General features: G+C 41.6%; 1 protein-coding gene across 1 annotated transcript; it reads right to left on the reverse strand.

The window, feature by feature from the left end:
* Nucleotides 1–8531: 8531 nt before the first annotated feature.
* MCAT (malonyl-CoA-acyl carrier protein transacylase) lies at nt 8532–14028 on the reverse strand. Its single transcript, XM_015422979.1, has 4 exons — nt 13581–14028; nt 11432–11519; nt 10688–10905; nt 8532–9688 (listed from the first exon to the last, which is right to left on the reverse strand). The coding sequence occupies exons 1-4, from the start codon at nt 13998–14000 to the stop codon at nt 9266–9268; spliced, it is 1149 nt and encodes a 382-aa protein (XP_015278465.1). The 5' UTR covers nt 14001–14028; the 3' UTR covers nt 8532–9265.
* Between the last annotated feature and the right edge of the window lie 1534 nt (nt 14029–15562).

Below are 15562 nucleotides of genomic sequence, written 5' to 3' on the forward strand. Positions count from 1 at the left end.
CCTAGGAATTATGTTTTTTACTGAATTGTAAAGGGGGGGGGATTCATCTGATTGGCTGTGTAGGATAGATCAAGGCCAAAGCTATAATTCTTCTTTATCCATCTCTTGTCACTTGGTGGAAGGGATATTGTAAGTACCAATCTGATATCAAACTAACAAGTAATAATACCTCATAGTGTATTTGTGTGTTAAGTGCTGTCAAATCGCTTCTGACTTACGGCAACCCGTGAATCAGTGACCTCCAAAACATCCTGTCAGCCTCACTCAGGTCTTGCAAACTGGGGGCCATGGCTTTCTTTATAGAGTCAATCCGTCTTGGATCTTCCTCTTTTCCTGCTGCCTTCAACTTTTCCTAGGATCATTGTCTTTTCCAGTGACTCTTGTCTTTTCATAATGTGATCAAAGTATGACAACCAGTGTTCCCTCTTAGCTGAGTTAGTGTGAGCTAGCTCACAGTTTTCTAGCCTCCGGCTCACACATTTTTGTCTTCGCTCAAGAAGAACAGCTCCAGAGCAAACTAATTTGTATGGCTGCCAAATGGCTCGCTCACAGTTTTAATGCCAGCAGCTCACAAAGTAGAATTTTTTCTCACAAGACTCCACAGCTTAGAGGGAACATTGATGACAACCTTGGTTTAGTCATTGTAGTTTCTAGGGAGAGTTTAGACTTCATTTGATCTATAACCCACTGATTTTTCTTGTTGGCGGTCCACAGTATCCCTAAAACTCTCCTCCAACACCACACTTCAAATGAATCGACTTTCTTCCAGTCCACTTTCTTCATTGTCCAACTTTCATACCCATACATGGTAATGGGGGGGATACTGTGGCATGAATTATCTTGATCTTGGTTGCCAGCAACACATCCTTACACTTAAGAATCTTTTCTAGTTCCTTCATGGCTGCCCTTCCCAGTCTTAATCTTCTTGACTTCTTGGTTGTAGTCTCCCTTTTGCTTGATGATGGAGCCAAGAAATTTTTAACAATTTCCATTTCTTCATCGTCAGCCTTAAAGTTAGATAATTCCCCAGTAGTCATTAATTACTTTTTGTCTTCTTGATCTTCAAATGTAATCCTGCTTTGTCACTTTCTGTTTTAACTTTTGTTGGAGTAATTTCAAGTCACTATTTTCTGCCAGTAATGTGATGTCATTTGCATATCTCAAACTGTTAATGTTCCTTCCACCAATTTTCTTTCCACCTTTCCTCTAAATCTAATCCAGTTTTCCCTATGGTATGTTCTGCATACAGATTGCACAGACAGGGAGATAAAATACATCCTTGTCTGACACTTTTGCCTATTGGAAACCATTCTGTTACTCCGTATTCTATCCTAACAGTAACCTCTTGTCCAGAGTACAGGTTGTGCATCAAAACAATGAGATGCTGCAGCACACCCTTTTATTTTAAAACCAACCATAACTTTTCATGATCCACACAACCAAAAGTATTGCTGTAATCTATGAAACACAAGATGATTTTCTTCTGAAATTCTCTTGTATGCTCCAGTAACCAACATAAATTTGATCTCCAGTGCCTCTTCCTTTTCTGAATCCAGCTAGAACATCTGGCATTTCTCGTTCCATATATGGTAACAGTCTTTGTTGTAAGAGTTTGAGCATCACTTTACTCACACGAGAAATTAATGCAATGGTCCAACAATTGCTGCAGTCTTTGATGTTTTCTTTTTTTCCCCCCAAATTGGATTGTAAATTGAGCATTTCCAGTCTGGGCCATTGTTTTCTTTTCCACATCTGTTGGCATCTTCTTGTTATGATCTTGATGGGCTCCATTTCTGTGGCTTGGAATAGCTCTATTTATATCCCGTTCACTCCTGGTGATTTGTTTCTCCCAGTTGCTCTCAGTGCAGTTGTCACTTCACTTTCTAAACCTGTAGGTTCTTCTTCAAAAGTTTATTCTTGGAAGTAATCTGTCATTCTTTCATCTCTTCTGTATAGTTCTTCAGCATATTGTTCCCATCTTTTCTTTATTTTGTCCTGTTCCGTGTTGATCTTTCAGCACGCCTGTGTTTTAAATTTCCCTTTCATTTTATGGATCTCATGGAACAGATCTCTTGTTTTTCTTTACACTGGTTATTGTAACAGTTCCCCTTGTCTTTATGTGCAAGTTGCTGGAATGCCATTTGTCACCTTTTACTTTTGCTTCTTGTCGATCTTTAGTAGTTTTAGGCTACATGAATAGTCTTTGCTCATTCTTCCTTGATGATATCTCTAATTTCATCCTATAGTTCTTGTTCATGTTCACTTGAATTGTTCTTTACATGGTCTTTAAACTCTTCAGGGCTGTTATTTAGATTGTATTTTGGCATCTGTGTTTTTCTTCAGCTTTATTCTAATTTTCAGTATTAACCATCCATGGTTTGTACGGCAATCAGCTCTTGGTCTTGTTTTAGTAGACAGAACAGAGCTTCTTCATCTTTTGCTTCCAATTATGTATCTGTTTGATTTCTCTGTGGACCATCTGGTGATGTCCACTTATATAATTGTCTGTTTGGTTGCCTAAAACATATTTGCAACAAACAAATTGTTGTCTTCACAGAATTCTATGAGTTGCTCTCTTGCTTCATTTCATGAGTTGCTCTCTTGCTCCTAGCCCAAATCTCCCAACAATATTTGGTTTTACTTTGTTTCTTCTTTTTGTGTTCCATGTACCTATGATTGTTTAGGTGATTGATCAATTTCTTCCTAGACACTTGCTTGCATAAAAGCTTTCCATTTCTTCCTCGTCAACATCTGTAGTTGGGGCATGACAGTGTGGTTTGTGGATCATCAGCAGGTTGGTTCAGAGTGGTAGTCACCTACCACATACAAAGTCTTCACTCAGATGTAGAACAAGCCTCTGCAATTCTTTGGCTGGTGTGTTCCGTTCTACTCTCCTCACGTGCAGTTATTGAAGTTTTCTGAGTTCCCAAGAAACTGCTGTTAGTCATGATGTCTGAATAAAATAAAACAGCTGTACTGCATTCTGTTTCCTCTAAACTACTTAAGAGAACAAACCACAATTTGTTGTTTCACCCAGTTTGGATATAGTCACAAACTACAGTTTCTCTGGAACCAGAAAATGGTCAGTATACAGACTGTGCATGTTGGGAGGAGGGAGAGGCAAGTGCAAGCCAGAAGCCTTCGTGTGATGAATGAAGCATGGTTGGTTTGCTATGTCTGAACTGAACACCGAAATCCTGTTTTCAGTTTTGCTGCTTCTGAGTTGACAAACTCTGGTCTGTAAGTAGCTGCTAAACCAAAATTGGAAAGCGTAGTTTGAAGCTGGTTTACAAATCAATTTGGCACTCAAATCAACAAAATCTAATTATGGTACTTGTATTCCCTAGTGACATAGGCTCCTAGTATAATATAAGTCTTACTTCAGCATAGACCTACTTAGAATAACTCTCAAAGCCAGCTATTTAGCCTTTCCCACTTGCATAAGGTAAGAAATTGCTGTATTTGACACTCACACCACTGCTTGATGCAAGTGAGCAGACCACTAAAGATGAGCCAGTAAGTGTTTGTGTTTTATTTGCAATAGTGAATTTTTGCAGTGTTCCGATATTAGGGTTACAGACACAAGAGTGATTTGTTGGAAAATTTCAATGTAATTTGTATGTATTGCTACATATAATTTCTTCTGTGTTATATATGTGCCAGCATCATGTAGCAGTAGGGGCTACTATACTTCATGGAAATTCCAAATGTGCCCTGGCAGACAGGTCCACTGTAGCCCCGTTAGGGTCCTTTCAGTATGCAGGCTCCTTTCAATATGCCGGCTTTGTCAGTAGCAACTCACACCATTAGTGATGAGAAGGTAGGAAATGCTCATTTCCAAAGTCAGTTTGATAAGGAGGAAGTAGTCAGCAGACTAAAATAATGTTTTTTCCACGTTTAATTACCAATTTCTTTTACTTATTTTTAATGCAATTTGGGAAGGTAAAGGAATGTTAGTCATCCTTTTTTAATATTTCACTTTAAGATGTTTGATAAAAGTTGAAATCTGAAAAGTCTTAAAAAATTAAATTGACTTTAGAGCGGGTTTTAAAACTGAATTCTAATAGAGTAATTTCTTATGTTCTTTTGTTACTTGATAGGCTAGTGGCCAGTGTTTTCCAGACTTGTATTTGGAGTAATTTTAAAAGTGTTGCTATGAAGACTTTTGGAAGTGTCTTCAACAATGGCTGGAGAAAGATTATTGACCCTGGATGTCAGGTAAGCTTATTTTATTGGCATCTATATATTTTTTTTCTTGAGGAGTGAAAGATTTTCACAGGCAGAGAAAGCTTTTCATGTTGGAAAGCATCGAAAAATGCAGTTACTTCAGGGCTAAGTAGATTTTCTGACTGTCTTATTGAGTTCTTGCTCTGAATTTCTCCTGGTCTTTAATCAAAATCCCTATTTTGTCCATGAACAGATTCTTTGGGTTCCTCTTAAGTATGTGTACTGGAGATGGATGCCAGCCACCGTATTTGCTCTTTTGATGTGGTGCCTAGTCATTTATGACCTGCAGGACTAGCATCGAGAATTGATATTCCAGGTCACTGCTGGACTTTGACCAATCTACATCACACCCAGGAGGTGCCATTTGCTTTTTTAAAAATCATCTCTGGAGAGCTTTTTTCTATTTAAAATGTAGGCTAGTGCTGGGCCACTGCTGTTTTCGTACTTTTTAAAAACTAATAAAGGGTTGTTGCTGGATGACTACCTAGATCTCTTTTTGAAATATGTATGTTCAAGTGATTAAAGTCTGTATTTTATACATTTCCTGTTTCACAAGGAAAAGGGTTTTTTTAAGGGAATTTGGGAAGGTAACAGAAGGAATGCTGGTCATCCTTTTTAATATTTCACTTTAAGATGTTTGATAAAAGTTGAAATCTGAAAAGTTTTAAAAAAATAAAATTGATTTTTTCAAATCATTTGGTTTTGTTACTTGCTTCCTTTCATGAGTGCTGGGCACAATCCCTCCTGCCCACAGCACCTGTTGAATTCATCTCTCTGTATTTGTGTGTGAATTGCTTATGTTTAAGGAACTGGTTCCAATCCAAAGCACTGGAGAGATTTCAGATTCCATTCTGATTCACTGAAAAAAGCTTTGCTGAATTGGAATTTGGGCTTTGTTTGATTCCCTGTTCTTATTCATGAATATCGAAGCCATCTCTTTGATCAGTAGATACCTGGTATCTGAAGAAGTGGGCAGTGACTCATGAAAACTCATACCCTACCCCAAATTTTGTTAGTCATTGGGTGTGTTCAGACGGGCCGGGGCCGTTTAGTCCACTTTCGGCACACTACAGTAACGGATTTTATATCCACGTTCACACACCCAACATCTGCGCACCATCCCCAGCCGTCACTTTCCGGCTCAAACCCCCTTTAAAATGGAGTATTTTGTTGCCAGGTCCCCAAGTGGTGTTTTCCCGATTCTCTGGTTCTAGCCTCACTTTTCTTACGTCTGATCACTCCTGCGGTGTCGAGCCACTTCCGCTCGGAAGCCCAAGGCTTCCGCTCGTCGCCCGCCATTTTATTTTAGCGTCGGCGGTATGCGCACAGGCAGAGCTCCGCTCCCGCATTATTAAAAACAATGTTTAAATGGTGCCTAGTTTTGTTGGTTAGACGAGTTTGAGATCTCACGGAGGCCAGTTTCGGAGTAAAAGTTCCTTTAAAGTTTAAAGGGAAGTGTTACAGCAGTTGGGTTGAAGTGGAAATCGGTGTTCTGCGCACGTGCAAAAATTTTAATTCTACAGATGGCCACCTGTGCACATGCCCAAACTGAGGGAAAGAAAAAAAACACCAACGCACGCTCCCGCATGTGGACTGCGGGGAGCGATGTGGCTGCGCAGCGATCCGGAACGAGGTGAGTGTCATCGCAATTCTCCAGGTTAAAAAAAACACGCGTTGGGACCGAAGCAATTTAAACTGCTCCCAGCACGCCGTCTGACCGCACCCTTTAAGGTGCTACTGGACTCTTACTCTTTTCTACTGCTACAAACAGACTAACAGGGCTACCCATCTTGATCTATCTCTTTGATCAGTTAGCACCTCTCACGGACACAGAGTACATCCCATCACTTACTCCAGAGAAAGGAATATGTAGACACAGGAGGCATAATCAGGGAGATTAAGCTCCCATTTATTGTGGGCCCAGGTGCCAGGTTGCCATGGCACCAGAAATTTAACTGTGGCACCTAGTATTTTCAACCGTGATTTTATTATAGTGACTCTTTGAGATCATCAGCAGAGATACAAAGCTTACTTACCATTTCACATCAAAATGTTTCCTTGTACGACAAAAAATGTTAGCATGAAGTGCTTGTCTTTATGATCTGAAAAAGGATCCAATCTATATCGAAACTCTGTTTATATTATTAACACTACGCCAACTATCTATAGCGTTACATTTAAAATATTAAGCATACATGCCTAGAAGTCTGTGCCATTGAACTCAAGGCACATTTCCAGGTAGACATCCCTGAGGTGAGAATTAGATATTTACATAAAAACAGCCTTTCAGAATAACAGTGTGATTGAAGGTGAACATCCAGGTTGTTTGTGGAAGAAGGTCTGATGAACCAGAGGTACTAGGTGACCTCTATATGAAATATATGCTTGGAATTGACTTTATAAAAACATCATATAAATTAGCTGTTTCCTAATGCCTTGGTCATATAACTAAGTGCTACAGAGAACCCAAGACAAGGAGGAAGTTGGACTTCCCAATGAATGGGAATAATGGAAGCAAGAAGTATTCCAGGGTTTTACCTTTTCTCAGTTATCATGAATGTGATATATCTAAATATGAATCATATTAACAGAAAACTCATTACCTGTATTCTCCTTGTAAATGTCATATTTCACTTTTATAAGCAACACTAGTTTCTTCCCCACAGTCCACCAACCACTGTCTGACTGATAACTTACTGTCAAACTAAATATTATGGAGAAGCCTTACCTGCCATGAGTTTGCCATCACCATTTAAAAGTAAATTTAAAATGCTGCAAAGGCCTGATTATGATTGAGATCTTGGTGCAGAGTTCCCCTCCTCCTGTGCCTTTTCAAGTGTCAGAAGAGCTCTCTCTGTGTGTGTGTGTGTGTGTGTGTGAGAGAGAGAGAGCGCAACTGTTTTGCACTTTAAAATGGTGGCAACAAACTAGTGGCAGCCACAAGTTCTCCATCACATTTAGTTGGCCCTTATTCTGCTCTGCCAAATGCTTGCTGGGTGGTAGGGTTTAAATCCAAAGGCAGTCACAAAGCTCACCTGAATTTTCTCTTGGCCTAACATACTTATGCAGCAGGGGGGAGACTTCATAGTTTTGGATAGGGGGTGCCTGTGGCAGTCCTAGGAAGGGGCAGGGGCCAAGCCTTGGATCAAAGACCAAGATCCCTAAAAGAAAAACCAGACCCTTCCTTGTTATATAAAAGAAACCTAGAATTACTGATAATGAGAGTATCCCTTAGAAGAAACAGTCTATATTCCAATGCAAAAGTTCTGAATTAGAACTCATCAGATTATATACCAGTTTAAACAGATTTGGGGTTCCTACACCAACTATAGTTGCTAATAGTTCAGCAGGTGAAACCCCTCCCCCCTCTGAGCATGCCAGTTGGTAATCATGTTGTAGTCATATCATCATGCTGATTCTCCCTGTCATCCTCATGCTTCACACTAAATTAGATAATGTTTACCTCTGCATCCTACAGGTCAGAACCTGAGAGCTTAGGAAACCACTGCCAGTCAAGAATACTCAACACTGACCTTGATAGATCAAAAGTCTTGCTTAGTATAAATACTAAGGAATGTTCCCACCAATGCTACTCCTGGAAGGTTGAAGCAGGACCTCCATAGGAAGGGGAAATTGTTAAAAACCTCTCACACAAACCCCTTTCCACTGGCAGAAAACAATCTTTGGATTTACCCCAAAATTGGTTAGACAGGGATTATATGATAAAGATCTTACTCTGCCTCAAGACAGGAAGACAGTAGCCACTTCTTTAGAAAATGTTGTCCCTGTATAGATGGAAAACTGACTTTGTTAGATGCACATTTTCAAAGGTTAAATTGAACTATGAATATCTGAAGGTCCAAAAAGGCTGAGAAAGTTACTATTATCCATAGAGACTGTGCCATGACTTACAGCAACTGCATAATCTGAGATATTATTCTAGGTGGAACAGTTGCATCCAAAGTTACTACTACCAAACAACAAAACCAACCATAGCGGTACTGCGTTGGAGCCAGCCAGTTTTGCCATGGTGAAGAAGTGAGGAATTCCCTTTGACTACCCAAAAACGCTATGCTAGTGGAACCTGCATGTGGGACGGAGGCTGGAATAAAGATGGGATTTGAGCACGATTGAGTGAAAAATCTGGATGGATGCAAAACCCATTTTTCTGTAATTCTTCAGATGCATCCAATGGACTGTAAGACCAATTAAATTATGCTTTTAATCTCATGAATTCTTAATAGGCAAAATGAGATATTGAACAGAAGTCGTCAGAAGTCCTCACAAATATTTGGTTTATTTAAAATGATCAACAAGGACAGCTAAATTTACATGTATAACCTTTCTAAAGCCTTGTCACTGGAACCACGATATTAGAAGGCTTCCTGGGGGCAAGTCTTTCAGCTTGAAGGACCAGGACCCATGATGTCATTTGATGGTCCTTATCTTCATGGTAGCATGCAACTTAACCACATGACTTCTGTGTGCAGCTCTGCCTGGAGATGGGATGCCATCACATTAGTTCTCTGTTCACAGACTATGACAGGGCCCACTGAAGTCCCCCCGCAGTCATGACTCCCATTCACGGCTGTAGCCAGTGGTGGGGGTTTAGGGGCTGAGCCCCCCTCCCCACAATTAGGGTGGAGTCCCACCGCAGCAGCAGCTTTCCTCCCCCACCCTCCAGTCTTCACCAGCCAGCGAGCCAGTTTGTCAGCTCTCTGAAGCTTCCTGGCTGGCGCAGACACCGTGAGGTGGCAGGGTGGGCCATTAGAGAATGGCCCGCCCAGGCACCTCACCTTGTCTTTGCAAGTCAGGCTGTTGACTCTCCATGGCCTGTCTCGCTGGCTGGCAAAAACAGAGAGGGAGGACGAGAGTAACTCGTAGTGATGTCACTACTGACATCACCGCATGTGTGGAGGCAGAACCCCCCCCCCCCAAGCCCCAAGGTGAATTTCCTGGCTACGGAGCTGCTTCCATTTAACATTAAGCAGGGCCGAGAAGCAGAATCCATTGTGAAAACTTTTTTTTACAGACACCTCTATATTTCTTCTTTTTCATCTTCTCCTAAAGCATCAATATTTTTATAGAATTTCCAGGCTCTCATATTGCAGTTTCTGAGTATTGCTCCAAGCTGTCTTCCAGGCCCCATTTCATAAGTGAAAGGAAACCGTACTCCTTTTTTCCTTTCATAAATGGCATGCATTGTCTGTTCCCATTTCACTGGCGAAATAAGCTGCTTTGCTAACAAATGCTTGATCTGCTTCGGTTGTGTGTATCTCTGGCTGGTCACATTTGAATAGACAGGGATGAGAGGTTTCTGAATGCTGATTAACTGAAGGGCTTCAGATAAAGGTTCAACTACTGGCTCCATAAGTCGAGTATGAAAAGCTCCACTGACTGGCAACATTTTCACGCGTGCAAATGAGTATTTTTTGGAATTTTGTTGTAGAAACTCCAATGCCTGTAAGATGGAAAAATATTATTTCGCTTAATCTAAATTTGTTATTAATGTATCATTACCAACACTGTAAATGCAAGCTGTCTATGGGCGTTAAAAGAGGCCTGAAAAACATAAATCTTAATAACAGTGGTGACTGAAGTAATAGTACATTTGGCTGCTCGTGATTATGTTTGACAGGGCCAAAGTGACTGGCTTATTCTCAGTTTTATTAAGAAAACTGAACTTAAGGTCAAGGATAAGAACAAAAATAAAGAGCAAACAAGTGGGCCACATTTGGTCCATTTGGCTTTCAAGATACTTTACATTCACAGGTCATTAAATATTGTCAATAGGAGCAGTGTTCCCTCTAAGCTGTTAGTGTGAGCTAGCTCACAGTTTTTTTAGCCGCCAGCTCACACATTTTTGTCTTAGCTCAGGAAGGATGGCTCCAGAGCAAACTAATTTATGCAGCAGCCAGATGGCTCACTCACAACTTTAACGCCAGTAGCTCACAAAATAGAATTTTTACTCACAAGACTCCATAGCTTAGAGGGAACATTGAATAGGACAGCAGCAAAATGAGCACATCATCGGAACACATAACACTAACATGAACTAGTTCCTGAGCTCAATTCAAGGTGCTGATTCTTCACTTTAGAAGCACTGAACAGCCTGGACCCATGTTACAAAGAGAGTTTTCAAATTGTTAAGCATTTTTAAACACTTCATGAAGGTTTACATGATGGCATGTCTCTTAGTCATCTGGGGGCTGTCTGCATGCAAAGAAACAGGATAAAAATACATGAAAACAAGCATGCAACTTTTAACCTAAAAAAACAGAACTGTAAATAAAACAGACTGTGTATTAGGTTAATATGCTCTGGTTTCTCTTCAGATCACACAAAATAGACAGCAAAAACAAATCACTGTTTTGTTTTGGTCTCTCTATATTTGTCACTGTCACTGATACCAATGAAAATTCCATTTCTAAAATAATGAAACATGATTCTGAAATAATACCTGCAAGTGTCCTGCAATGACTCTGCTATCAGGAAACAGGTAGTTTGAAACTTCACATATAGGATCTTCTATGCCCACTGATTTACAATGTTTGCGAGCATCTATGCAGGCAGCAACATAATCTGAATTATGCTGACCAATAACAGACAGCATTCCACTGGGAACAGTTTCTGATGCCTCTTGCATGGCTTCAGCACGTACCTTTACTGCATATAAAGCTAAAAAAGAAGAAAATCTAAGTTTAAGAAACCTCAAAGAAAAACTTGTTCATGTCATGTAAAACAATTGGGATTTCAACGAAAAACTGCTGCAACTTCCAAATCCTAATAGCTGCCAGTATATAGAGGAAAAAGTCAAAAACTCAGTAACATTGTATCACAGTATGGTATTCTATGATTATTTTCAATTCAAACTTTCTACATTGGTATGTAAATAAACTGAGCCACAATCTGCCTGGAAGCAACATTTACTTATATTTTAAGACATTTACTTATAGGGTGCACTAACTCTGAATTAATTTTCAGAATGCAGCTAAAGGATATACATATAAGCAACTTTACACCTTTATTTTGTGATTACGGAAGATCAACTTTATTTTCACAGTACTAACAACTAAATCCATGCCAGCAAACAAGCACACTGACTAACAAGCCAGAGCAAAACAATGTGATACTCATACTAACATTACAATGTTACATAAGGGGAAGCATTTAACATGCTAGTGCATGCATGCTTTCTTAATACCTTCTGCATACTCTATAGCTCCTGCAAAAACAAGAGCTGCATATTCTCCAATGCTGAATCCAGCAGCTGCAACGCAGTTCTCAATTACCTGAAGAAATCAGATTAAGACATTTCAGAATGGGAAAAAACATCTTCCTAAAACTTAAATCTGACATTCCTAGAGACAGGTGGTCAATTGGAAAGCTTCATCCTTTGTACTCACTGAATCTGATACTCTTCTGCCCAGTTTCAAGAGCTAAGGAGTAAGCTTTCTCACACTGAGCCTTCAGTACTATTCCCAGGCCAGGTATTTAATTTCTAACATTTGAAGAGTTAGGGCTCAAAACTTGCTCAGAAGCCACAAGTTTTTGTTTGGAAGCTAGCTTTCCTAAATCCAGATTTGGGACTGAGAGTGCTCTCATTACTCAAATGCATAGGTTGCCAATTGGCTTGAAGAAAAATAACCTGCCCCTTTAAGAGAGGGAGAATGTGTTGAAATGCAACCTTTTGCAATATGAAGGGCAACCTGCTCTAATGTGTTGAAGTTGGCAGTTGAAACTTTTTATGACATGAAAGAAAATAACATTCCTTTAAGCCTCTATTAAAAATGAAGGATAACTATCTGAAACTGCTCCAGGAAATTAAGAAAGATCTAGAAAAATGGAAATGCCTTCATTTATCCCTGATGGGAAGGATTGCATACTGCCATGCATTATTTTTTATACCAGACTATTCCTGTTTGTATTAATCGTTCTTTTTTAAAAGATATGAATAACATAATATCTAAGTTTATTTGGCAAGGAAAAAAGCCAAGAATTAAATTGAAAGCGTTACAAGACTTTGAAGGAAATGCAGGCTTTGCCTTACCGGACTGGAGAACATACTATAAAGCATCTTGTTTGGTTTGGATGAGAGAGTGGATTTAGCCTTAGAAGGACACGATTTAAAGCTAGGATGGCATGGTTTTGTTTGGTATGGGAAAGCAGCTAGGCATAAATACTTTAAAAATCACCTGATAAAGTCTTTATTAACAACTTGGGGGGAAAGCCTACCTTTGGTATTCTCTAAAATTCCAAGATGGGGCTCACACCCCTTGAAGCTTTTTCACAACCAAACTTAATTTCATTAGATTAAATTCTTAGATATGAAGATCTTTTAGATGATAAAGGATCTCTAAAAATAAAGGAAGAACTAATAAGGCAAGGGGTTAATCTGGATTGGTGGGCAAGGTTCCAAACTGAATCTAGATGTGTAAAAAACAGAAAATCTGGTTTTTATTCTGAACTATGTGCATTTGAAAAATTGTTATGTACATCCAATGATAAGTTGATTAAGAAAATGCATGTATTTTTGATGCAAATGAAAATGGAAGACGAAGTGGTTAAAGACTGGATGGTGAAATGGATGCAAAATCTATGTTATAATATCAATCTTGCACAGTGGAGTGAACTGTGGAAAGTGATCCTCTTGCCGATGTTCTTTAACATCTATATGCGCCCCCTCACCCAGTTAGTCAGGAGTTATGGGCTGCTCCTCCAACTGCTAATAAAATAAAACTGTACACCTGTTTGGAGTGGGGAGGGTTTCCGTTTTCTCATGGTAAAGATCAAAGTACCATAGTACACCAAATTAAGCCCTGCTTAAAACATACAGTCCGGAGAATAGGACAGTGAGAAAACAGTGGACTTTGGGAAAGGGCACGGCAGACACAAAGGTTCCTTGCCATTTCAGCCTTCCCTCTATAAAGAAAAAGGGACACCACCACCCCCCTGCACACGCACACACTTTCTTCCCGCGGCCTGTCCTCTATGCTACTAACAGAGGTGAAGCGTTTCCCCCACCCAGAGAGCCCACGAAGCCCGACCGTTCCTGACATCCTACCAGGAGCCCAAGCAGACACTTTCTGTTGAAAAATTGTTATGTACATCCAATGATGAGTTGATTAAGAAAATGCATGTATTTTTGATGCAAATGAAAACTGAAGTGGTTAAAGAATGGATGGTGAAATGGATGCAACAAGAATCGCCTCTGCCTGTCCGGTTAAAAAAGAGTCCATGGCTGCCTCCTTCCCGGCGTCCCTGGGGTCCCCGGTGGGTTTGACCGTCAGGAGGCCACCGCAAGAGACCCCGCCTTCCCGACCACGAGCCGCACGCCTCCCGCCTAGTCTCACCGCTGGTTGCTGGTGGTGCAGCTTCTCTACGGCGGCCAGCGAGCAGACGAACACGGCGGGCTGGCTGCGCACCGTGCGGTCGAGCTCGGCGCGTGGCCCGCTCGAGCACAAGCCCAGCAGGTCGTAGCCTAGCACGCGCTCAGCTACCCGGAACAGCTCGCGCGCGGCAGAATAGCGCAGCAGCTCCCGGCCCATGCCCACGTACTGGCTGCCTTGCCCGGGGAAAAGCAGTACTGAGCCTTCTTCAGGGGCCCGCTTCGCCGCCGTCGCTTCTTCCTCCTCCTCCTTCTCCTCCATCACCGTCGCGCTCTGGAGCAGCTGCTCCGGCGGTATGTCGCCCAGCCAGGGAGGCACGCCGCCTTGGCAAAGCCACCGCCTAGCTATCGCGGCCCTCAGCTTCTGGCCTGCCATGGCAGCCATTGCACGTGAGGTTTAGCAGTGGGTGCTAGGCGACGGAACCGGAAAACCTAGCGGAGGGTCAGAGGCTTCCCCCGCAAGAAAAACCGTTGCGCCTCTCTTCAGACTAGCAGGGCGGGGTCGGTTTCGTGCGGTCGCGGGCTTTTCTGCTTTACAGGGGTGTGTGGCGTCAAGGGTAAACCCTGCTCAGATTTAAAGGTCTCCTTTTTTAATCTTTATTTGAACGCCACAAAGCACTTAGTACTTGGGAGTCATATTGGGCAAATGGAGTAGAAATCTCGGGGGGAGGGGGCTGTCCTTCCGCCCGTTCTTTTTTTTTGTACGCGATGAAGGCAGCAAGTTGCCAGTAGGATTACAAGATCCAAAGCCAGGGAAACAGCCTCCGAGTTCAGCACTTTTTATTTATTTATTTATTGGCATTCGGGTCCTTAAATTTTTAGATTTGTATGAAATCACTTTGGAGTATGAAGCTAGAAATTGGTTTGATTTTATAAATGGGTTTCTTCCACTTTACATTAGCAAAATTCACATATACAGCAAATAGCAGATAAGAGGCTATCAAAGATGTTTAAGCTGGCTGCCTTGCCCGGGAAAAAGCAGTACTGAGCCTTCTTCAGGGGCCCGCTTCGCCGCCGTCGCTTCTTCCTCCTCCTCCTTCTCCTCCATCACCGTCGCGCTCTGGAGCAGCTGCTCCGGCGGTATGTCGCCCAGCCAGGGAGGCACGCCGCCTTGGCAAAGCCACCGCCTAGCTATCGCGGCCCTCAGCTTCTGGCCTGCCATGGCAGCCATTGCACGTGAGGTTTAGCAGTGGGTGCTAGGCGACGGAACCGGAAAACCTAGCGGAGGGTCAGAGGCTTCCCCCGCAAGAAAAACCGTTGCGCCTCTCTTCAGACTAGCAGGGCGGGGTCGGTTTCGTGCGGTCGCGGGCTTTTCTGCTTTACAGGGGTGTGTGGCGTCAAGGGTAAACCCTGCTCAGATTTAAAGGTCTCCTTTTTTAATCTTTATTTGAACGCCACAAAGCACTTAGTACTTGGGAGTCATATTGGGCAAATGGAGTAGAAATCTCGGGGGGAGGGGGCTGTCCTTCCGCCCGTTCTTTTTTTTTGTACGCGATGAAGGCAGCAAGTTGCCAGTAGGATTACAAGATCCAAAGCCAGGGAAACAGCCTCCGAGTTCAGCACTTTTTATTTATTTATTTATTGGCATTCGGGTCCTTAAATTTTTAGATTTGTATGAAATCACTTTGGAGTATGAAGCTAGAAATTGGTTTGATTTTATAAATGGGTTTCTTCCACTTTACATTAGCAAAATTCACATATACAGCAAATAGCAGATAAGAGGCTATCAAAGATGTTTAAGTACCGAGTCAGTGGCATTTACTTCCGCATAAGTGTGTTTTCTGCTAAATTTCTACATTAGCTCAGCTAATAAAGAGAGGGCAGCAACAGAAACTGGGACTGGACATACAGTTTCCCTACCAGTAATATTACCCAACTGGCACAAGATATAGACAAGATGCCTAAATATCATGGCCTAAAACATCTATTTTTCTTCTCCCCGTTTTT

Source organism: Gekko japonicus, unplaced genomic scaffold (genome assembly GCF_001447785.1).
Source record: "Gekko japonicus isolate JY-2015 unplaced genomic scaffold, Gekko_japonicus_V1.1 scaffold145, whole genome shotgun sequence".
NCBI lineage: Eukaryota > Metazoa > Chordata > Lepidosauria > Squamata > Gekkonidae > Gekko > Gekko japonicus.